Raw genomic sequence first — 24,753 nt, 5'->3', positions numbered from 1 at the left:
TTCAATTATGATCTCTGTGTAGATGATTCTCAGATCTACTCATCTGCCGTTAATCTCTCTGCTGACCTGTAGTCTTTCACCCAAACTGCCTCTTGAACATCTCAAACTGGATATCCCATTGATAATAATGGTGGCATTGAAGATGGTGATGTTGGAACTAGCATTTATATAGCATTTTAAGGTTTGCAAAGTGCTTTACATATTAGTACTTCATTCTATCCTTACAACATCCCTGGGAGGTAGATGCTATTATTATCCCCATTTTATAAGTGAGGACATTGAGGCAGAAAGAGATTTATTGATTTATCCTGGGTTACACAGCTAATAAGTGTTTCAGGTAATATGTGAATTCAGAGTTTCCAGACTCCAGTCCCATTACTCTATCCACTATGCCACCAACTACCATAAAGATCTGAAACTCATCTTAGGCTCAATATGTCTAAAATAGAATTCATTGTCTTTTCTCCCAAACTCTAACGTCTCCCAATATTCTCTAGTACTATCAAGGGCACCACCATCCTCCCAGTCACCCAGATTCAAAACCTAGGTGTCATCCCTAACTCTCTCAAGTCTTGGCAATTCTATGTTTGTGACATCTCTTATATCTGCCCACTTTCCTCTCTGATACTACCCAGTATATGTACTTATACAGATCCTTATTACTCTCCTTCTCCTCTTACATTTCCCTTCTCCCCTACCCCACTGTTCCCGTCTTCTTACACCATACTCCTCTAGACTTATTCTTTAATCCATTTTCACTGGTGTACTTGCTATTCCTTGTACATGACACTCCATCTTCCAACTCTGTGAATTTTCTTTTTTTATTTTTTTTGGAAGGCAATTGGGGTTAAGTGACATGCCCAAAGTCACATGGCTAGTAAGTGTGTTAAGTGTCTGAGGCCGGATTTGAACTCAGGTCCTCCTGATTTGAGAGCCAGTACTCTATTCATTGCATCACCTAGCCACCCCATAACTCTGTGCATTTTTACTGGGTGTCCTCCATAGCCAGAGTCCTCTCCTTCTTGTCTTTCCTCCTAGCTTCCCTCAATTCTGAGCTAAAATCCCATCTTATTTAAGAAGACTCTGAGTCCCGATTAATATTAATGCCTTCCCTCTGAAATAATCATTAATTTATTATGTGAAAAAACATCTAGGGCACTTCATTAGAGATCTCCTGCCACTCTGATACTAATTCATGAATGATTACTGAGTCCAGTCATTCAAAAAGTTCTGAGTCCATCTAATTGTATTGTTTTGTCCACAACTCTCCATCTTCTCCACATGAATAATATGAGACATTTAATATAAAGCTTTATTAAAATTTAGACAAACTTCTATCAACAGAATTTCTCTCGTCTACTATTTCAATAATGTTGTAAAAAACAAGATAAGTCTGACACGACCTGTTCTTGAAAAAGCCATGCCAGCTCTTTATAATCACAGCTTCCCATTCTAGATATTCATTAATTAACTCTTTAATGATCTGCTCTATAATTTTTCTCAAGAATCAAAGGTTAGTAGCTAAAAATATGATGACTTTGTTCTCTAACTTTTTTGGGGGGCAGAATTAGAACATTTGCCTTCTCCAAGTAATATATCATTCCTATTTTCCATCCATAATCTTGAAAATATTATTGACAGTGACTTACCATGTTTCCCCGATAATAATACACTGTCTTATTTTTTTTTTTTGGAAAGAAAAACACCAGAGGGCTTATTTTCAGGGGAGGGCTTATGTTGTCCTGCCTCAGCTCTCCTCTGCGGCACTGCTCTCAATGGCACCAGCAAGCAAATCACTGGGGAAGAACAGGATGATGCGCTCACAGCTGCAGCTCTGATTGGATGCAGCTCGGAGCGCAGCATGCATTTCACCGGGCGGGGGGGGACGGTGCATACAGAGGGTACCGTAATGTAGCATGTAGCGCAGGGGATCACCTTCACTACAGTAGCAATCTCAATAGGGCATATTTTAGGGGGGGGGCTTATTTTAGAGGAATCTTACACAGTAAGGGGAGGGCTTATTTTCAGGATAGGTCTTATTATCGGGGAAACACGATAGTAATCACATATGTCAGTTTGGTTGTTTTGTTTTTGTTTTTCCAATTCCTGAGAACATAGCTTATTTGGGCAAATTTACTTGAATTCATCCAAGGTGCCCTTTTATTGTCTCCTTATTTATCATGGATATCAACTTGGTTAGCCATTTTAGTTCTGTCATTTCCAATTCAAAGGTCAACATCTTTGGCAGAAAAAACAGAAGTATAATAAAAATTGATTATCTCTGTCCCTTCCTTATCATTGTAGAGTTGTCCAACATGTCATTGATCTGACTGATCTGACTGACAGAACACAGATAGCTAATTCACACAACTTTAATATTTTTTAAACAAATTTGTTGTAAAGTATAATCATTTTAATTTTTTGTGATGTTAATACTATTTCTAGTTTTCTGCTTCCGCTTTTATTTTTTTTATTTTTTTTTACTTTATCAAATGCTTTATTAACTTCTAGTTTATATCATTCATTTCCAAAAGATTTTGAATTAAAAATTTTCTCCCCATTTTTCCCTTACCCACCACCCCAAAATAGCATATAACCCCTCCTCCAATCTGCCCTCTCACATATCTTCCTCCATACCCCCTCCAACTTTCCAATAGGGCACAATGGATCTCTGTGCCCCAGTGCCTGTATAACTTATTTCCCAGTTACATGTAAAATAATATTAATAATATATATATATACATATATATACACATAGATTTAAACATTTCATTTTAAAACTTTGAATTCCAGATTCATTCCCTTCCTCCCTTGTCGTACACCCTTACTGGGAATATAAGCAATTCATATAGCTTGTACATGTGTAGCTATGTAAAACATTTCCATAGCAGATATATTATAAAAGACTGACTATATTTCCCTCCCTCCTATCCCACCTCCCACTTGTTCTATTCTCTACTTTGATCCCGTCCCTTTTCAAAAGTGGGTGCTTCCAACTTCCCTCCCCCCTAGCCTGCCCTCCCTTCCATCATCACCCCACTCATCCCCTTCCCCGCTACTCTCCTGGAGGGTGATACCCTATTTAGTGTGTATATCATTCCCTCCCTAACCCAAATTCAAGGAGGATAAGGTTGATCCATTCCCTTTTGCCTTCCTGTTATTCCTCTCCATTGTAACCATTTTCCCTTGCCTCTTCTATATGAGATCATTTACCTTATTCTGTCTCTCTCCATCTCCTCTCATTATATTCCTCTCTCTCCTCTTAATTTCACCTTTTAAGTATCATCCCTTCCTATTAAATTGGTCCTGTGCCCTCTATCTATGTATACTTGTAAACATATATACACACACTTACATATGTATTCCTACGCCCATATACCTTCCTATGTAGACATATTTATATATAATACATATATATACACATTTCTATTCCCTTCAATTATTCTCATACTGAGAAAAGTTTCATCAGTTACAATTATCGTTTTTCCATGTAGGAATGTTAATAGTTCATCTTTGATAAGTTCCTTATGATTTCTTTTCCCTGTTTACCTTCTCATGCTTCTTATATCTGAATGTCATATTTTTTATTCAGCTCTGTTTTTTTTTTCATCAAGAATGCTTGAAAGTCTTCTATTCCATTGAATGACCATATTTTCCCCTGAAACAGGATACTCACTTTTGCTGGGTAGGTGATTCTTGGGTTTAATCCCAGCTCCTTTGACCTCTAGAATATCATATTCTAAGCCCTTCGATCCCTCAATGTAGAAGCTGCCATATCTTGTGTTATCCTTATTGTGTTTCCACAATATTCAAATTGTTTCTTCCTGGCTGCTTGTAATATTCTCTCCTTAATCTGGGAATTTGGGAACCTGGCTATAACATTCCTAGGAGTTTTCTTTTGGGGATCTTTTTCAGGAGGTGATCTGTGGATTCTTTCAACCTCTATTTAGCCCTCTGGTTCTAAAACATCAGGGCAGTTTTCCTTGAGAATTTCTTGAAGGATGATTTCTAGGTTCTTTTTTTTTATCGTGACTGTCAGGTAGTCCAGTAATTTTAAAATTATCTCTCCTCAATCTATTTTCCAGGTCAGTGGTTTTTCCAGTGAGATATTTCACATTGCCTTCTATTTTTTTATTTGTTTGGATCTGTTTAATAGTATCTTGATTTCTCATAAAGTCATTAGCTTCCATTGGCTCCAATCTAATTCTGAAGGAATGATTCTCCTCAGTGAGCTTTTAAGATTCTTTTTCCATCTGGGAAATTTGGCCTTTTAAGGCATTCTTCTCCTCATTGCCTTTTTTGAGCCTCTTTTGCCATTTGAGTTAGTCAGTCTATTTTTTAAGGTGTTATTTTCTTCAGTCAGGATGTTGACTCTCATTTCATAATTTTCTTGCATTGTTCTCATTTCTCTTCCCAATTTTTCCTCCACTTATTTGGTTTTCAAAATCCTTAAGGTCCTCTAAGGCCTGTAACTGACTCATATTTTTCTTGGAAGCTTTTGGTGCAGGAGTTCTGACTTTGCTGTCTTCCTCCTGTTCCATGCTTTGATCCTTTTTGACCCCAAAATAGGAGTATAAAGTTTAATTTCTCTGCTTGCTTTGCTTCCTTTGCCTGCTTATGTTGCCACTCAGTTACTTGTCTTTTGAGCTTTTTACCACAGTAGGACTCTGCTACCAGACAAGGGAGCTTTGTCCCAATCTCTAGGGTTTTCTCAGCTGCTGAAGCAATTAGTTGGGTGCCCTCTCCAAAGCCTCCACAAGCTCTGGCAAGCTGGTAATGCACCCTAGACCACAATCCAGTTCCAAGCAGGTTAAATCAAGAGCAGTTACTTGCTCAGACTGGTCACTTGGTCCTCCTACAATCTGCAGGCCTGGGGCTTTGAAGCAGCCATGTGGCGGCAGCTGCACTGCCGCAGCCCCTCAGCGGCTTCACCCTCCAGGGGATAAAGTCCAGACCCCACTCCTGAATTATCAGATCCCAAAGTCCACGCTGCACTGACCTTTAACTTTGTCCTTAACATCTATGTGTTGATAATTCTGAACTTTGTCCTTAACATCTATGTGTTGATAATTCTGGAAACTGCCACAACTGCTGGTGATCTGAAGTCCCTCCAGCTGGTAGCTGGTCAGGCCTCCCTAAGGCTAAATCCTCAGGCTCACGAGGGGCTGGGCTCAGCTCCCAGAGTGCTGCACTGGCCACTTCCTGCTGGGCTGCCCTCAGTGGGAGGTTTGCTTCTCTGTGTCATTTTGTGGGTTCTGTAGCTCCAATGTTTTTTTCAGAGTCACCTTTTACAAGAATTGGAGGAGGTAGAAGCCAGAGCCACGTGGATAACCTGTTTCTACTCCTCCATCTTGACTCTGCTCACACTTTTAAAAAAATTATTCATGATATATAGACATAAGGCTTCTATGTAGTCTTTAAGCTTTTAGCTTCTTTTGTTTTTACTCCTGAACCATGTTTTCCAAAGTTTTTCATCCTTCTCTCTATCTTTGCATTGAAGTCACTGGGTATTAAAATATGTTTATTTAATTTGGAAGATCTTATTGAGTTCTTTGTAGAATCTCTTTGTCTAAACACAAAGAACAAATAAAAATCTCATTTGTTTAACAAAATTAAAATCATTTTAACAATGTACGAATGTAATCCCTGTAACTCCTTGTTCTGGATCCTGGTTTTTCAATGAATGAATGAAAAACATTAAGTGCTTACTATTTGTGAGGTATGGTACTAAGAGCAGGAACTATAAATAGAAAAGATGAGACAGTCCCTGCTCTCAAGGAATTCACATTCTAATTGGGGGTTACAACAACTAAAAGAGTTCAACTGTAGGATAGCCTGAAATCCTAAGGACATGTTTAATGGTATCTCAAATAATTCAAAGTCTGATTTAGTAGAAATTATAAAATAATACTAGGTCACATTCAATACAATCCAAAATTCAATTAATGTGATTCATGGAGCTTGGTAAGGGTTTTAAAACACCTCTATGTTGTCATCTCCTGTGGGTATGATATGCTGCTGTGTACCATATTACCAATAGTGTGTTAATTTAAAGAGTCCTTAACAAAATGGACAAAAGGAAGAATACTTCAGATTAAAATACTAGTAATACACACAGAAAAACAGAGGCTTGTTATTACATTTGAACAAAAATTTTATGTAATTGAATGGCATGAATGTGGTCTTAGTAACTCTAAAATTAGATGATATGTCAGAATACCTGGATATATCGTATGGGATATTATAAAACATTCAGGCAAAATCAAACAAAAAGGCAAAGTTAAATCATCTTTTTGTAGTTTACAAGCAACCACAAGGAATATAAGTGTTATAGTAATAGAAATGGAGCATCTTATGGTTGTATAGATAGAAGATTATAATCAGTAAACTCATTCCTCTTAGCAGAGTAGCTATTCAGACAAAAACTTCAAGTTTATTTAAGGCAGTGAAAGAAAATAGAAATTAAGTGATTAGTGAAGAAACATTGCAAGCATCACTTGGTTCAATAACTTTTAAAATCTAATTCAGTTGTATAGTGTTAAAATTACCAGAGAAGGCATTGGCAGCTAAGTATACTGGTGTTTTGAAGAAAACAATCAAATAAGGTGGGTATTCTGGTTGATAAATTTTTAATGTGGATGAAAAGAATTCCTTCCAGAAGTTAAATTTCCAAGAATGAAAAAAACTCAACCTGAATTTAAAGTTTCTAAGTATTACCAACCACTAATTGGGAGATAATGCATAAGGGGCAGCTTAGGTGGTGCAATGGATAGAACGCCAGGTCTAGAATCAGGAAGACTGATCTTCTTGAGTTCAAATCTGGCCTCAGGCACTTACTACCTGTACGATCCTGGGCAAGTAACTTAACTTTGTGTGCCTCGGTTTCTTCATCTGTAAAAATGAGCTAGAGAAAGAAATGACAAACCACTCTAATATCTTTGCCAAGAAAACCCCAAATGGGGTCATATAGAGTCAGATATGATTGAAACAACCGAACAACAAAAAATGCATAAGGGGATTTTAAATTAAAACCAGTGCTTGTTTATCAGACTCAGTTCTTGTGCTCTAAAAGGCTATCACTTCCATTTCTTTGATGGTCACATAAGTTACTAAAGCTGTTTTGGAAGACTGGTTTTCAAGTTATTTTAGCCCAGCTATTGAAAAAGATTTCAAGGACAATGATATCCTTTTTAAAGCATTACAAATTTTATATAATACCTCAAATACTTGTTTATATATATAATACCTCTATACTTGTTTCATTGTGTTCATTCACATGAGCATGCAAATTAGCTGAGATGTATATAAAGCTCTCTGTACCTACCAGTGTATAAAGATTTAAAGAAAAAGAAGACAGTTCAGTGTAAACTGCTAAAATATTTTATTCCTTTTTTTTTTTTTTTTTTGCTTTTTGGAGGGCCAATGCTCTATTCACTGCACCACCCAGCCGCCCCTGCTAAAATATTTTAAATGACAGTAATGACATTTTTATCATATTGTCAGTGAAGGCTTATCTTTAGGTACTAGATCTGTAATTTTTTTTAATATTTTGCTTCCTAGATAGCTATTCTATTACTTTATAATAAACTTGAATAAGAAATATGTCCTATTCTTTGCTGTTATTTTACATTAAGAGATAAAAAATTATTTTAAAATATTTTCATTGCATATTTCCATTGGTCTTGTAGCATCTTTTGCATATCCTTATGATTCCAAATATTGCAAATTTGAATGCTGCTACCACTTCTTAGGATCAGAACCAAGCTGTATTTGTAAGATGGTTGTCAGAGGACATGGATTCTTGGACTGCATCAATACATGAATTAACAGTATCTGGGAATCTGGAGGGTATAGGGCAAATGGTCAGGTCTGGTAGGCTTCTCCATGGTTATCAGAAGGATCAGGTAAGGTAACAGAATGGGGTTTTATTAGAAGTCCATGCACTTATCTAGCAGCCAAAATAGAGCCTCCAAGAGTCACAGTCTTCAGAGAAGTACTCACAGCCCACACAAGGCAGGAGAAACTCATCATGGTGGAGGAAAGTTAAGAGTTGAAGTAATTTTAAATATAGGCATGTATTGTCTTCATACCACCAGAAGGTATTAAAGGAAGATTTTGATAGTAGCTTCTTGAAAAAAAATCAAGTCAGTAATCATTTATTGAGAGTTTGCTATGTACCACACACTGTGTTAGGTGCTGGGAATAGAAATAAAAGCAGGATAATCCCTGCCTTCAAGGAGATTTTATTTGAACAGGGGAAAAGCAACACATAAAAGGAAACTGAAAAGGGGTAGGGAGGATGAAGGTAGGGAAGAGAAGGGTAGGCACCTTAGATAAAATCTGAGGGGAGAGTTAGGAGTGTGCCTAGAAAGGAATGAAGACATGAGTGACCTGAGCATGCTTCTTACAATGGAGGTTCTGGGAAAAACCAGTCAGTCAGAGAGTGACCACAGGAATGGAGGGTAATTTTCTTTTTTCAGTTCCAAATTCTCTCCCTTCCTCTACCCATTGAGAAGACAAAAAATATGATAGCCATTATACATACAAAGTCATGGAAAACATTTACACATTAGCCATGTTGGGCCCCCTCCTCCAAAAAAGGCATGAAATATAAAGAAAGTAGGGGGGAATATGCTTCAGTCTGCACCCAGAGTTCATCATTTCTCTCCCTAGAGGTGGATAACATTTTTCAAAATTGGGCCTTTGGAATTGTTGTGCATCATTGTATTAATCAAGAGTAGCTAAGTCTTTCACAGTTGAGTATTATTACAATATTGCTATTTTTGTGTACAGTGTTCTAATAGTTATGCTCACTTCATTTTTCATAAATTCATATAAGTCTTCAGAGGGTACTTTTTTTAAATTAATTTGTTTACTTTTAGTTTACAAGATTCAGTTCCACAATCCCTTGAGTTTCAAATTTTCTCCCTTCCCCTCCCCCCCATGGCAGCATGTAATCATATATAGGCTCTGCAGATACCTTCACATTAAACATTAGTCAGGTTGTAAAGAAGGATTATAACCAATGGAGTGAACAATGGGAAAGAGGAGACCAAAACAAAAAAAGGAAAGAGAGCAGGTAGTCTGCTTCATTCTGTTTTCAAACTCTGTAGTTCTTTCTCTGGATATGGACATCTCTTTCCATCATGAGTCTTCTGGAGTTGTCTTATAACCCTGCATTGCTGAGAAGAGCCCAGTCTATCAAAGTTGGTTGTCACACATACATTGTGTCTGCAATTGTGTATAAATTTCTCCTGGTTCTGCTCTTCTTACTCAACATCAGTTTGTATAAGTCTCTCCAGGTTATTATGAAGTCTGTCTGCTCCTCATTTCTTATAGCACAATAGTATTCCATTGCATTCATATACCACAGCTTTTTTAGCCATTCCCCAATTGATGGGCATCCCCTTGATTTCCAATTCTTTGCTACCACAAAAAGAGCTGCTGTAAATATTTTTGTATACACGGAGCCTCTTCCCATTTCTGTGATCTCTTTGGGATACAGCCTAGAAGTGGTAGTATTGTCAGAGGGTACTTTCAGTCTGTGGAACCCAGGATTGGAGTAGGAGGAGGGCAGCATGAAGAGCAGCAAAGACACGGGTGGCCTGAGCGGCCTCCTTAAAACAACTTAATCCTTTAAACAAAACTTAGTTATTCTTTCTCCAATTTATCTTTGACAAGTTATTTTTTAGGCAGAGAACCTTCCTCTTGCTTATGGCTCACCTTTAGTTTAGGAAAGGACTCTTTCTGTCCCTTTCTTGATAACCCTATATATCTAAGCAGATACCACACCCTTGTACCATGAACTTTCAATTCATCCAGGAACCTAGGGCTTCAGAAGGCTTTAAAGTTTTGAATCTTTTTTCTGAGATTGATAGCCACAGGTCTTATGCTAGGTGGTAATAACTGAAATTAAACATTTTCTTTAAGCTTAATGCTTTTTCCTTTGTTCTCTCCAGGTGCTCTGCTGGAAAAGAAGGTGGAAATGGACAAGCGTGGAATGGTAGTGACTGACTATAATGGAATGGTCACCAAACCCCTTGGCTGCCGCCCACCAATCTCCAAAGAGTCTTCCATGGACCGCCCCACCTTTCTTGACAAGGTGAGTTATCTTTTTGTTTAGATAAGTATTCTGATGTCTGCTTCAGTTGGGTGAACTTTGACAAGTCAACTGCAGAAATTTCTCCATCAATGCAACTATTCAGTAGCCTGTCCAAAGTATAGATTTCACATTTGGATATTCTGATTTCATAGCAAATCTGATCTGTGTGCTTAATCTGTCAGATGAGGTCTATAAGCAGTGATGATTTTAGTACCTGTTCTTGACTCATAGGCTTTGATTAATGCTGCTATAGACTTTGAAGTATTTAGAGAACAGTGGACCTTGTAGCTTAGAATGGAAAAAGATTCCTAAAGTTGCCTTAAATATTTTGCATACCTATGCAAGACTTTTTACATTATTAATGTCAAATATAATGATCAAATGAGGTGATATTTGGAAAGCACAGTACCTGGAATAAAGGAGCTATATAAATTCTTCTTTCCTTCCCTTCCTTTAATGCCAAAGCAAAAGAATTCTCAAAAATAGAAGATATTATGGAAAAACAGTAAGGCAAGTAAGAAAATGCTAGAGATCATTGCCAGACTACCAAGGATCAGGTTTCTTTTTTGTTCCCCAATAGACTCGTTTCTGTGTTGGAATTACACCCCTTATCTGTATTTTTGTTTACAAAAAGGATCTAGATGGCTAATCAGTTGTCCATTCTATACTGGGCCAAAGGAAATCTGCTTATTTGAAGATAGAGTCTTTTTAGAACCCTTGGTATAGTTTTCAAGTCTTTGACCTTTCTCCTTTCCTTTAGTAGTCTGTAGGAATAGTCAAAGTATTAAAGTTACTATACATGAAGGAAAGGGAGAGAAGCTTGTGTGTGTATGTGTGTGTGTGTGCACGCGCGTGCACATTTGTAAAGTACAGGAAAAAAATGAAAGGAAAACTATCTTAATACTCTTTCTCTTTTTCTCCCTATTTCTCTTTCCCTTTACCCATATTCTTCATTCGCTTATTATTCATGCTTTTTTGATATTTTAATCCTTTATTCATCCATATCCTTTATATTTCCTTGGGAAATTATTTTGTGCTTTGTCTGCTGTTGGACATTGCACACAGCTCACCCTTTCTTTCTCCAATCAGGATGGCGGCCTAGTGGAAGAGCCCACTACTTCACCATTTTTGCCTTCACCAAGCCTGAAGCTCCCCCTTTCAAACAGTGCACTCCCTAATCAGACCCTGGGTGGGATTGCCTCAGGGCTGGGCATGCAAAACTTGAATTCTTCTAGACAGGTAAGGCTATTTGGACAAATCAAATGGTGATTTTTTTTCAATTCCCTAGAAGTTATATTTTGAAGGAATCTTTATCAGCTTTACTTAATATTAGCATTTAAAACTGTAATAAAATCAAGAAGATAATTTAAAACTGCAAATGCTGTTTTTTTAAGATTTACTGTTACCCTTCATGATATACTGCTATCACTAAACATAAGAAGATGTAGAAATTGAAGGAAAATTAATTTATTTTTAATCTTATCACAATTCTTAGAATTTAGCTTTTGAGTTTTAGGGAATTTATAAAAAAGTATATGTAGTTAAATAGTGTGAGGATTCTTGTAAGTAGCACTAACTTGTTGAAGTAGAAATATCCCTCAGATTAACATTAAGTTGCTAGATATATTCAGTGACACTAGAGATTTTTCTTCCTACCTTTAGTACTTTTAGAAAAATTGAAAATTATTTCTCCAAGGAAGTCTCTAGTATGAAGACCTAGGATTTTTTTTAATGTAATGTGCTAGAAACGTGTTTTCTAATATAGAAATTCTCTAAGCTAAAACAAGGTATACAAAGTAAATAAAATTTTCTTATATTTCTGAGTTTTACAGGAATTCTCTTACTGGATTCCACTTTTGAGTAAGTTTCCAAATTTTGAGAGAACATTTCTGCATATATGAGATTTTCTCTTTAGAACAGATTCTATAATGTTTCAGTATAACACCACCATTGGTGTTCCATTATAACATTGTATTGTTTTGCTAAAGTTATAACAACTTCTATTAAGAGAAATTATAAGCACATATAACTAATATTCAAATTACAATGAGTTTGCTCATCACACAACTGTTTTCTGAAAAAAATAGCATGATCTACAAGGAATAATTTTTAATGCCTTTGAGCCCATCTCAGAGAAAAGGGATATAATATTACAAGTATATTGATTAAGTATGTTTAAGCAAAAATATAAAAATTGTTACTAGAATCTTGTTAAGAGTTAGTTTGAGTAGCAATTTAGCACTGGTACTCTAATCTCATTTCCCTCCTTCAGAGTCTTGACTATATGTTTGAATATTCAACTATTAACTATTTAGAATTTTAAGGCTCATTGAAATGAAAATTAAATTTCCCAAAATTGAAAATAATTATTTTGTTTCTGGCTGATATTCTCCTGTTAAGAGAAGTCTCTTCCCAAATATGTATTAATAACTGTAGCTGTTACGAAATTATTCCTTTGGAAATATAAATTGCCCAATTAGTGTGTATATTGGTGTCATTCTTTGAAATATTTCTTGTGTTCTCCATTAGGTTGGCTAAATGATGTTTCTTCTCTTTTTCCTTTTTTTGATAGTCTTATTTACCATCTTAAAAGTTTTATCCGCTGTGATATAGCTTCTATGAACTTAATATCTTAAGCAGTGTTTATGCTCACTTCAAACCATTATAAGATGATTAACATCTTTAGTTAATATTTTTTATTACAGGTCTAGACTGGTGAAAAAGTATTCTTTTTAGAAAATGAGGAAAAAGCAAATTATTTTTTCTGTCCTCCTCCAGATACCGAGTGGCAATCTGGGTATGTTTGGCAATAGCGGAGCAGCACAAGCCAGGACCATGCAACAGCCGCAGCAACCGCCAGTACAACCTCTTAACTCATCCCAGCCTAGTCTTCGTGCTCAAGTGCCTCAGTTTCTATCCCCTCAGGTCAGGTTCATACCCAACAGCTTTTAAAGCTAAGGAATGCTGTGTACATAGTTTACTTAAATTTCATCAAAGTATTTGAGAAAGTCTCTCACACCGTCCATATAAGCAAGATAATAAGACTAGACTAGATAATGCAGTCTAATAGATTCAGAACTATTTGAATGATCAGACCCAGAGATAATTGTTGCCTCAGTGTACTGAGGGAGTACTCCCTCTGGTAAAGTGCCCCACTGATTTCTCACTGACCAAGTGTTGGTCAGCATTTTAATCAACAACTTAGTTGCTTATCAAATTTGCAAGTAACACAAAGTCAGCAAGGTAAAGCTAATATCTTCAATGAAATTAGATGACGGAATCCAAAAAGGCAAAATTAACGTAAAAAGGTACCTCATTTAGATGATATTTAATAGACTTATAGGTTTATACCTGAAAAAGACCATTAGATGCTTCAAATTCGGCCCCCTCATTGTACAGATGAAGAAACTGAGGCCCAGAGAGATTAAGTGATTTGCCCAAGGTGGCCCATGTAGTATGTAGTAAGTGACAAAGATAAGATTTGAACACAAGTCCTTTGAAAAATTATAGAAACAAATATAAAACATGCACTTAGGTTCAAAAAATCAAGCATTTAAGTTCTTACTATGTACCAGGCACTATGCTATAAACACTAGGGATACAAATACAAGGAATCTGCCATCAAGGAATTATACTCTAATGGGGGAAGATAACAAACAAAAGGGAGAGGGAAGGTGGTACCCAAACTGAGATGTGGTGTCAAAGTCCAGAAAGTCAGAAGTAAGACCAAAAGGGAAATGATCAGTCTGGGCCTGTCCTCAGAATAGCGACTCCCAAAGGAACTCACCTATGGAAGAAAGGAGCAGCATAGTAGAGAGATATTCTGGGGTGATAAATGTTTGAGGATGAGTAGGTCCCAGTCACTGAGGCAGCTAAGACAAAGTGGCAGAATCTACAAAGTCAGAAGCAGCTTTACAAGTTGGGTGAGGTAACCTGGGTCAATAGTGAAAAGACCATTGAATTTGGTATTAAGGGCCTGACTTTGAATCCCAGCACTGCCACTTTCTCTGTGACCCTGGGCAAGTCACTTAACTTCTCTGGGCCCCATCTAGTCCAATTACTCTAAAGGGAATTGAACTAGATGACTTATAAGGTACCTTTAAGCTCCAAATCTATGATCCTTTGAACAGTGGTTTATGTGAAAAAGATCTAGAGGTTTTAGTGGACTGCAAGCTTAGTATGAGTCATCAGCATTATCTGACAACAAAAAAAGCTCATGTTATTTCAGACTATATTGAGAGAGATGTGTATAGAGTCCAGAACGCTGGAAGTAATGGTCCTGCTCCATTCTGCCCTAGTCAGGCTACATCTGAGTCCAGTGTTCAACTGGAAATCCTTTTTTCAGAAGGATACTTTTTATACTGTGTCCAGAGAAGGGCATAATGCGGAGTCTCAAGTTTGCTTTCTAATGTTCATTTGAAAGAACTTGGGTGCTTTGGGAGTAGGGGAAATAACATAATTGTTTTCAAGTGTCTGAAGGGTTGTCATATGGAAGAGGAATTAAACTTGCTCTCTGTGGACCAGGAAGGCAGAATGGGGAGCAATAGATAGAAATTTCAGATGGGCAGATTTAGGTTCAATGTAAGGACAGTCTTCCTAACAGAACTATTCAAAAGTAGAATGACAGACCTCCAGAACTTGTGGTTTTCAAAGTCTAAACTTGTTGGAGATGTTGTTGAAGGGATTCATTGTTAGGTACAATTTGGAGTAGATGCCCTCTAAACTCCTTTGAAATTAAGTGAAATGTGAATTTCAGGGCTTTGTACATTGCAATAAAAATAATTATTTTAATGTGACAATTTGGTTCAACTTTGAAAATTAGCCCCAGGCAAATTAGCTTCAATGTAAGAGCTAGAATTTATTTATGAGTTTAGCAACTTTAGAATATCTCCTTTTGAATAATTAGCTATTAATGTATTAAGAACTGTTGCTGAGACTGACAAGCCATCAGTGAAATCAATAGATTCTTTTATATGGTACATTTAAGTGAAGGCTATGTGACTTAACAGGAGTTACCCAAGGGAACACAACAGAGAGAGGCATAAACAATAAGGAAAGGGTACTAGGTCAGCCTATTGACCCCCAGTCCCATTCCTGATGTCCAAACAAGAATATGCTAACCAACTAAGAAACTGGAAGTTGTTAACCTGGAATATAGGATTCCAAATATGGGAGGAAGGGACCAGGGTTCCAGAAAAGGTAGGTACAAGGAGAGAGAGTATATGACAAGGGCATAGCTTATTGGACTAAGGAAAAAAAATAATAGGGTTTTTTTCTTTTCTTTTTTTTTTTTTGTTTGGAGGAGGGAAGGCAAAGACAATTGGGGTTAAGTGACTTGCCCAAGGTCACACCACTAGTTAAGTGTCAAGTGTCTGGGGCTGGATTTGAACTCAGGTCCTCTTGACTCCAGGGCAGGTACTCTATTCACTGTGCCACCTAGCTGCCCCCAAAATAGGTTTTTCTAGTGGTCTGGGGATCCTCAAGACCCTTTCTGGAGGTTCACATGATCAACTTTTCATGATAATAAGACATTTTATTTTCTAATATGCTAAATATCAACAAATACAGCCCACATAAACAAAAACTCTTTCAGGTCCTCTAATTTTTGAAGAGTATAAATGGGGCCTAAGACCAAAAAGTTCAAGAATTGCTGTTAAAAGCTTAAAACAATGTAAATCACTCCCCACCACCTTTACTTAAAAAATAAGTTTTTTCTAAGTAGGTGCCTTTCAGTAATTGGAATGGAACGAGAAAAATGGATAAGAACCTTGGAATCATTCAGAATAACTAGGGGAAGAAGGGGGATGTGTAAGAAAGAGATTCAGAGTGTATTTGTCAAGGCCTGCACTTTATATTGGTCCTTCATGAAAAAAATTCCATTGTGTGACCATTGGTATATACCTAAATTACATCTCTGAGGATGAAGAGTTGTGATAAAATGACCAAATGAAGAATTGCTCAGGCTACAGAAGTGAAAATACAGGAATTAGAAAAGGATGGGAAATTCCCAGTCACTGTCTTTATATATTCTAACTTAGTAATAAATCACAGGGAGGACCAAGTCACATGTAAGTTAAGTGATTTGCCCAGTATCATTAGAGCTAAGAGAATTGTGAGCCCCACTTCCCACAAAAAGGAGCACCTTTTTGACCCTAAGCCTAGAGGCCCCTCTACCTACCATCTCCACTCAATAGCTTTAGAAGTAAAAGTATAGAAAAGCCATGGGTAAAACAAAAGTATTTACAATCTTAATATAGTCTATAGTTTTTCATACTGTGATAAATTTATCAACTTGTGTAAAAGTTGTCTATTTCAGTCAGCCTATCTTAGTTCTGTCATCTCTGCCCAGGTGATCTGTGGGCAAGTCACATAACTTCTTTGGGCCTGTTTCCTTATCTGTAGCAACATGGGGAAGGACTAGATGACCTCTGAGTTCCCATCCAAATCCATGATTCTAGAGGGGATTATTAATACTAAACCCCTTGGTTCCTTTAGAATTTAGTTACCAAGATAAGTTTTAGCAGTTTGAAGTGTAGCTTTGCATTATATTTTGTAATAATAGTTTACATATTATGGTGCTTTAGGGTGTGGATTTGTAATGTAGTATCATGCATTTAAGAGTTCCCTGATCATGTTAACTTCTAAGTTAACTAATATCTAATGTCTCACCAGATTTTCCACTAGTGGGTATTTCAAGTGGCCTTTGGAGTATTTAGAGCTATGGAGTTTAGAGTTGCTAGATATAAAAGAAACCCTTGAAATTCTCATTGACCAAATGTTGGTCAACATTTTAATCAACGACTTAGTTACTTACCAAATCTGCAAGTAACACAAAGTCAGCCAGGTAAAGCTAATATCTCAGTTTTCAAGTAATACTATTCGATCCATCAGATTGTTTTTCTTCTGTTAAGGAAGAACACTCCACTTATCTCTGCCTCCAGGCTTCCTTCTAATCTCAACTAAATTCCCACCTTCTGTAAAAAGTCTTTCATAATCTTAGTGCCATCTCTCTCAATTGGTCTCCATTTTTATCCTGTAGATATCTTGATACTTGTTTTCATGTTGTCTCCCTCATTAAACTAGAAACTATTTGAGAATAAGGACTGGATTTTCCTTTGTATGCTCTGCACTTAGCCCAGTGCCTGGCACCTAGTAAGTACTTAATAAATGCTAGATGACTGGCTGACTGATTAATTGATTGACTAAGGAAGAAACTTTTTTGAAGCCCTGGAAGAAATCTTTTTTTCGCTCTCCATTCACAAAAGGTAGTATATGCTAATTCATATTCCCTACATTATTATAAATTTCATTTAAATGCAGTTTATTTTCTTCTTTTTAAAATATAAGTCTAGCCATGTTATTTCCCTGCTCAAGAACCTTCCTCCCAGAACAAGAACCTGGCTTCCTGAGCCAAATCACTCCCAATTATTGCCTCTATGATAAGATAAAAAAATCTGTTTTTGCCATTTAAAGTCTTTGATATCTGATTCCAACCTAGGCTTACTCACATTACTCCCTATTATGTGCTCTATTTTCCAGCCAAAGTAGCCTGCTTTCTTTTCCCTGAATTTAGCATTCCATCACCCATTTTCATGCCTTTATTTAAGACTTACCTGTATTACTGGAATACCCTCCCTCTTTACTTCCACTTCTTATAATCCCTAGTTTTTCTCAAGGCTCATCTATAACCTCCTATAGAAAACCTTTCCTCCTCTTTTTAGTTATTATTGTTCTTTCCTTCCATAAGTAATTTTACATATGCTTATCTATTTGAATGCTATATTTCTCTGGTAGAATGGTTCCTATTAAGGAAAGGGACTGTTTTTTATTTTGCATCTCTTGTCCTAGCACAGGAGTGGGGAATCTGCGACCTCAAGGCCACATGTGACCCTTTAGGTCTTCACATGAAACTCTTTGACTGAATCCAAAGTTCACAGAACAGATTTCAGATTTGTTCTGTGAACTTTGGATTCAGTCAGAGGGCTGCACTTGAGGATCTAGAAGGCCATATGTGGCCTCATAGCTACAGGTTCCCCACCCCTATCTAGCACAATGCCTTGCAAATAGTAGCAAGAATTAGAAACTAGCTGCTAATAGGAATAACCCAATATCCTAAAATGTCTATCAATAGTCTATTGTTTTTACTTTTTAGAAATTATATTTTTATTAATAACTTTTCTTACAACACATTTATTTCTTAATATTCTCCTCCATCACTCTCAGTGAGCTATCTCATCCCTTGTGGCAAAGATTAAAAAATTGGGGGGAAAGCAATTCCGTAAAATTGACTAAACACATCTGACTATAGATGCAACATTCCATATCCATAGTCTCTCACCTTTTCAGTGAAGGGAAAGGGTATATTTTATATTTAGTATTAGAGGTGGGTGGGAGGGGGATGACATTCTTTCATTTCTGCTATATATATACACACACATAATGTATATGACTACGTATATATTTTTTCCTGGTTCTGCTTGCCTCACTCCACGTGGATTCATATATGTCTTCCTCTGCTTCTCTGAATTTTTCATATTAGTAATTTCTTATGGTATAGTAATATTCCATTATATTCATGTTTGTTTAGCCATTTCTTTCTTTGTTTAACCATTTCTTCATCATTAGGCATCTACTTTGTTTCCAGTTCTTTGCTAATACAAAAGGTACTGCCATAAATATTTTATTATATATGGGATCTTTCTTTCTTTGACTTTCTTGCTTAGGAATGGGATCTCTAAGTCAAAGGGTATGTGCATATCAAGCACTTGTTTTTTTCTCCCTTTTTTCAGTTATCTAGTACTTGTTTTTTCTTGCTCTCACCTCTGCACATCCATCTCCCCTGGAAAAAAAATGAAAGCTAAACCTTTTAACAAATATGCATAATCAAGCAAGACGAAGAACCTATATTGGCTGTGTCCAAAAATGTGTGTCTCATTCTACATATGAATCCATCACTTTTCTTTCAGAAGACAAGGAGCATTCTTTGTCATTAATCCACTGGAATTATGGCTGGTTCACGGTCTGATCAGAGTTCTAAAGTCTTTCAAAGCGGTTTCTCTTTACAGTAATGTTGTTATTGTATAAATTGTTCTCTTGGTTCCATTGACTTCACTCTACATCAGCTCATACAAGTATTCCTAGGTTTCTCTGAAACCATCCATAAATATTTTCTCAAGTGTGGATCCTTTTTCTCTTTCTTTGAAATCTTTGGGATATAGGCCCAGTATTGATATTGCTAAATCAAAGGGCATACGTAGTTTAGTGACTAGTATATTTGTGCATAGTTCTAAATTACTTTTCATATTGTTTGGACCAATGCATTACTCCACCCACAGCTTATTAATGTGTGTTTCTTCCTATAGACTCTCTGATACTGACTATTTCCATCTTCTGTCATCTTTGTCAATAGGCTGGATGTGAAGGAAAATCCTAAAGTTCTTTTCATTTCATTTAGCTTATTTGACTGACACTTTTAAAAGATTTTTTTTGTCCTGCTTCAGAAATGCAGGCCAGATATTAGTAGTAATAGACATTTTTGCCCATTTTTAAATTTTCCCTTGAATTTTAAATCATAAATTAAATCTAAGTGTATTTTATTAATAATCCATACGTTTTAAAATTTGCTTTAATAAATATACAACATTCAGTGACTAGTGTTTTCTATTATGTAGGTTCAAGCACAGCTTTTGCAGTTTGCAGCAAAAAACATTGGTCTCAACCCTGCACTATTAACCTCGCCAATTAATCCTCAGCATATGACGATGTTGAACCAGCTCTATCAACTGCAGCTGGTGAGTTAATAAACATGCAGACAGTAGAATAGATTTGAAGAACAAAAGGAAAGTGGGGTTTTTTTGACACTTATCCACTGCTTTGTTTTTCTACATACTCCTTAAACAAGCAACTAGATTTTCCATTCTTACTCCATATTAGCTAGATATATATTGATAAACACACATAACAGGTTATTTTTTTGTCATGTAATAGTATGCTGTTCGCATTTCCCCAAAGTTCCTACAACTTTTTAAAAATAATTATCATAAAAACAAATTATCACACATTGGTAAGGTTGCTCCTATGAGCGGGTTATAGTTTCTGTTACAACCCTAGATTTTATATACATTTATTTTATTGATGTGCAATAAAAAATCAAATTTGCTTATTATTGAAAATGATGGCATTTCATTTTTCTGGAAGTAGCTTACTTGACATCCTCAATTATGGAGCATGACAAAGTATCAGGAAGGAAATATAGAAAGGCCTCTGAACTTCCAAAATGTGATGACTAAAGCTTTTATTGCTACATTCATAGGAAAACACCCTCAAGCTCAGCATAGTGACTTTCATTTTAGATTCACTTTTACTAATTATGGCCAGATAGTATGCAAGTAGGAAATTAGAAGCAAACATCAGAGAATGTACTGAAAAAATATGTAAAAAGCAGGTATAAGCTAAAAAAAAAAGTAATAGTCTGGAGTGATTCATAGTGATTTAGGGATTATAGAGCCCTGTAATCTTAAGTCATACCTGAGGACATCATATTTCAAGATATTACATTAACTGATATTCATAATAACCAAGTATCAAGGTAAATGTAAAAAAACAAGAATACTTAATTATAGTCCATAGAGAAGATATTGTACGTATTTGAATTATTTTTATCCAAAATTATCAAATTTTTAAGTTTACCATTTGAAGGGGAAAATTCATGCCTTATAATATCAGTAAATTAATATAGTACCAAACCAACTAGGTTGCACAATAGATAGACTACTGGACTTAAATCAGAAAGTCAGGCCTGGGTTCAAATCCTGGCACAGACACTAGTTATGTGACCTTGGGCAAGTCATTTAACCTTCTTCAACCTCAGTTTCCTCTTTAGTAAAATGGAAATAGTTATAGCACCTACCTCACAGGGTTGTTGTGAGGACCAACTGAAATAACCTATGTAAAGCACTTTGTAAACCTTAAAGCACTGTATAAATGCTAACTAAAATAGGTTAAAAACATCTATAATTTTGACCACTGAGTAATACCTATTCCAACAAGCAGTCTATTTTATATTACCCACTTTTAATAAGAAAAGTTTCATTTTACTCTTTGAATCTAAAGATTACCTAACTTTTGTGCTAAGGAAAATATCCACAGGTATATTGCCAAATTTTTTGAATGATAAAGAAAAATGACATTGTAAAGGAAATCTTCCCAGATATTTAGCATACAGAGAGACAACACTAAGGGTATTTTAATCAGTGCTTTATTGATAGCTTCTCTGCTCTAAAAGAAGCCTCCTATAATTTGTACTATATTTCTCTTAGATTGAGCTTCCAGTGATATATGTTAAAAATGATCTTGTGGACTTGTAGTATTTATAATCTTTTATAATTTTTAACACAATTTTTGTTTATCTGGGACAACCTAATGGCTAGTATTGGACCAAGTTGTTTGAGCCATTCTGGACAACTTTAGTCTGAATCATTGTTAGAATAAATATTTTTTCATTGCTTTCCCTAACTTTTTCAATGTTTCATTTGTATTAATCAAGCAGAAGGATTTTGACGTCATCCTTAATTGATGTACAATCAATAACTTGCATTAAATGTGGGGGTATTAGCATAGTTACCCAAACTTTTTAGTTTATTCAGTTTTTTAATAAGACCATAATTTTTTTAAATCGTTTCATGACAGAAAATATACTTTCACAATAGTGACTTCTATCAGGAATCCAAGAATTCTTGGAATTTGTATTTTTTTAACCCAACAGCACAAATTGAACTATTTAGTGTCTTTCATGTGATCATTACAGTCTCATTTTTCTGTCAACAGGCATACCAACGTTTACAGATCCAGCAGCAGATGTTACAGGCCCAGCGTAATGTTTCCGGACCGATGAGACAACAAGAGCAGCAAGTAAGTATTCACTCCCTGATTACCTTTTCTTTATATTATCTCCTTGAACATTAATCTATAAGGCCCTTTGACATAAGAAATTTCAGATAATGAAAATAGCCTTATGATCCGATAAATTTAAAAGATTTGTTCAAATCTAATGTTATATAAGTCATGCAACTCTAGTGAAAGAAAAGCAAACATTTTTACTAAAAGAAAAAAATTTCTTCTAACTGCAAACAATAAGTAAATTGTTCTAGACTTACTGAAATTCTTTTTTTTTTCTCTTCCCAGGTTGCACGTACAATCAATAACATGCAGCAGCAGATCCAGCAGCACCAGCGCCAGCTGGCACAGGCCTTGCTCATGAAACAGCAGCAGCCTCCCCCTCCACATCTCTCTTTGCACCCCTCTGCAGGCAAATCAGCCATGGAGAGTTTTTCACCCCATCCCCAGGGTCCCGGCCTATCTGACCTGCAGACCAAAGAGCAACAGTCTTCAATGAACACCTTTGCTCCTTACCCAAGTCTCGGTGAGCCCCTTGTTGTGGAAATAGTCACCTGAAACAAAAGTTGTAATGAGGACTATGAATACCAACGGTTAAACTTTTATTCTCTAAGGCAGGGTGAAGACTTTCTATTTTATATTTCTATTTATTTCTAAAATTCTTTCTATTTTATAATGTTGTTTCCTAGTTAAAAAACTTTCAAAGTCCTTTTTCCTTTTATAGAAGTAACAAGTCTGGGAGATTTGTCTTTTTTTTTAATTATTTCCACAATCTCAATGATTAATTTTTTTAAACTTTTTTTTACAGCTTTAAATTTACTACCCTTTTTCTAGCATCTTAACCTTTTATTTGTACAGTTGAACAGTGGAAGTTTACCATTGACTTCTGCCAGGATTTATGATTATCTGGTAATTGTCATATGCCAGAATTAAAGATTAGAAAAATTACTTTTTTGTCAACTGTTGTTTCCCAACCAGTTATCAAATTCATGGCTAGTATCCTTATTATAGGAGTTGTTGACATAGCCTTTTTTTGGCTGTTGATCTTTGGATATGAGCCAGTTGCCAGGATTCAGCTCTAAGAAATATATTAAAGTTCACTAAGCACTTTAACTGATAACAACAGCCAGGGTAGAATTGGTAGCCCTGGGTTCCAAATTGAGCTGTTCTTTAGAATTACTTTGTCATTTAATTCATGTATTCTTCAAGGTCAGGATTCTAAATTAATTTCTGCAAAGATGATATTATAGGTTTCTTAGCTATCATACCAGGAAGATTTGAGTTTGAGTCTTTCCTCAAACAGTACCTAGTATGACCCTGGGGAGATCACTTAGCCTCCCTGAGCCTCTGTTTCTTCATCTGTAAAAGGAGCGTAAATAGCACCTAGGGTCAGGCAGGTGGTACAGTGGATAGAGTGCCCAGCCTAGAGTCAGGAAGATTTTCTGAGTTCAAATGTGACCTCAGATACTTACTAGCTGTGTGACCCTAGATAAATCACTTTACCCTGTTTGCCTTATTTTCCTCATCTGTAAAATGAGCTGGAGAACTCCAATATCTTTGCCAAGAAAGCCCAAATGGGGTCATGAAGAGTCAGACAAGGCTGAACAACAAAAGCACCTACTTCAAAGAGTTGTTATGAGGATCAAATGAGATGATATATGCAAATCCTATGCTCTGTAACTTCCCTATTACTGTGAGGAATACCCACTATGCTCCCAGTCACCCTGGCTCATAAAAGCCTCAATTTCTCATTCTCTCACCCTTTCCCCACATCCAGTCAGTTGCCAAGTTCTGTTGTTTCTACCTTTGTAACACCTCTCATATGTCTTCTTTCCTTTGACACTGACACCAGCCTGCTATAATGAAGTTTTCATTACCTGTTGCCTGTACCATTGTGGTAGACTTCTGGTTGGTCTCCCTGTCTCAGATCTTTCCCCCTTTAGTCCATTCTCCTCTCAGCTGTCAACCTAAAACACAGATTGGATCATGTCACCCTCACACATACACACCCCATTCAAGAAACTCCACTGGTTCCCTCTTGCCTCCAGGATCTAATGTAAAATCCTCATAATGACTTTTTTTTTGCTTTTTGGAGAGGGGAAGGCAGGGCAATTGTGACTTGCCCAAGGTCACACAGCTTGGTAAGTATGTCAAGTGTCCGAGGCTGGATTTGAACTCAGGTCCTTCTGACTCCAGAGCCAGTGCTCTATTCACTGTGCCACCTAGCCACCCCATCATAATGACTTTTAAAACCCTCCATATTCAGGTCCCTTCTTGCCTTTCCAGTTTTCTTACACTCTGTAGATCTACCTTCTGCTTTCCTATTCTTCCCCTCCATTGTAACCATTTTCCCTTGCCTCTTCTGTATGAGATAGTTTACCCCAATCTGTCTCTCCCCATCTCCTCTCATTATATTCCTCTCACCTCTTAATTTCACCTTTTAAGTATCATCCCTTCCTGTCAAATTGGTCCTGTGCCCTCTATCTATGTATACCTGTATATGTATACACATGTAAACACTATGTATACATATTCACATATGTATTCATATGCCCATATACCCTCATATATAGACATATATATTTCTAGTCCCTTCAACTACTGAGAAAAGTTTCATAAGTTACAAGTATTGTTTTTCCATGTAGGAATGTTAATAGTTCAACTTTGATAAGTTTGTTATGATTTCTTTTCCCTGTTTGCCTTCTCATGCTTCTCTTGCTTCTTGTATATGAATGTCAAATTTTCTATTGAACTCT

At 36.3% G+C, this 24,753-nt stretch overlaps 1 protein-coding gene across 10 annotated transcripts in view; it reads left to right on the top strand.

The window, feature by feature from the left end:
* The window catches only part of TNRC6C (trinucleotide repeat containing adaptor 6C), a 280,735-nt gene that overhangs the window by 206,236 nt on the left and 49,746 nt on the right, over positions 1 to 24,753 (top strand). For 9 of the 10 annotated variants that reach the window (XM_069076734.1, XM_069076736.1, XM_069076735.1 and 6 more), the window contains 6 exons: positions 9,960 to 10,102; positions 11,192 to 11,341; positions 12,881 to 13,027; positions 19,774 to 19,893; positions 21,929 to 22,012; positions 22,286 to 22,523. In XM_069076734.1, the coding sequence (XP_068932835.1) occupies positions 9,960 to 10,102; positions 11,192 to 11,341; positions 12,881 to 13,027; positions 19,774 to 19,893; positions 21,929 to 22,012; positions 22,286 to 22,523 (882 nt within the window). The remainder of the gene's footprint in view (positions 1 to 9,959; positions 10,103 to 11,191; positions 11,342 to 12,880; positions 13,028 to 19,773; positions 19,894 to 21,928; positions 22,013 to 22,285; positions 22,524 to 24,753) is intronic. The other variant, XM_069076739.1, reaches the window with a different exon arrangement.

This window comes from Petaurus breviceps, unplaced genomic scaffold (genome assembly GCF_028583685.1).
Source record: "Petaurus breviceps papuanus isolate PSGF00001 unplaced genomic scaffold, PetGlider_PUasm1.0 90925, whole genome shotgun sequence".
Classification (NCBI taxonomy): domain Eukaryota; kingdom Metazoa; phylum Chordata; class Mammalia; order Diprotodontia; family Petauridae; genus Petaurus; species Petaurus breviceps.
The sequence above is the reverse complement of the archived record's forward strand: the minus strand, read 5'-3'. Positions and strand labels throughout refer to the sequence as shown.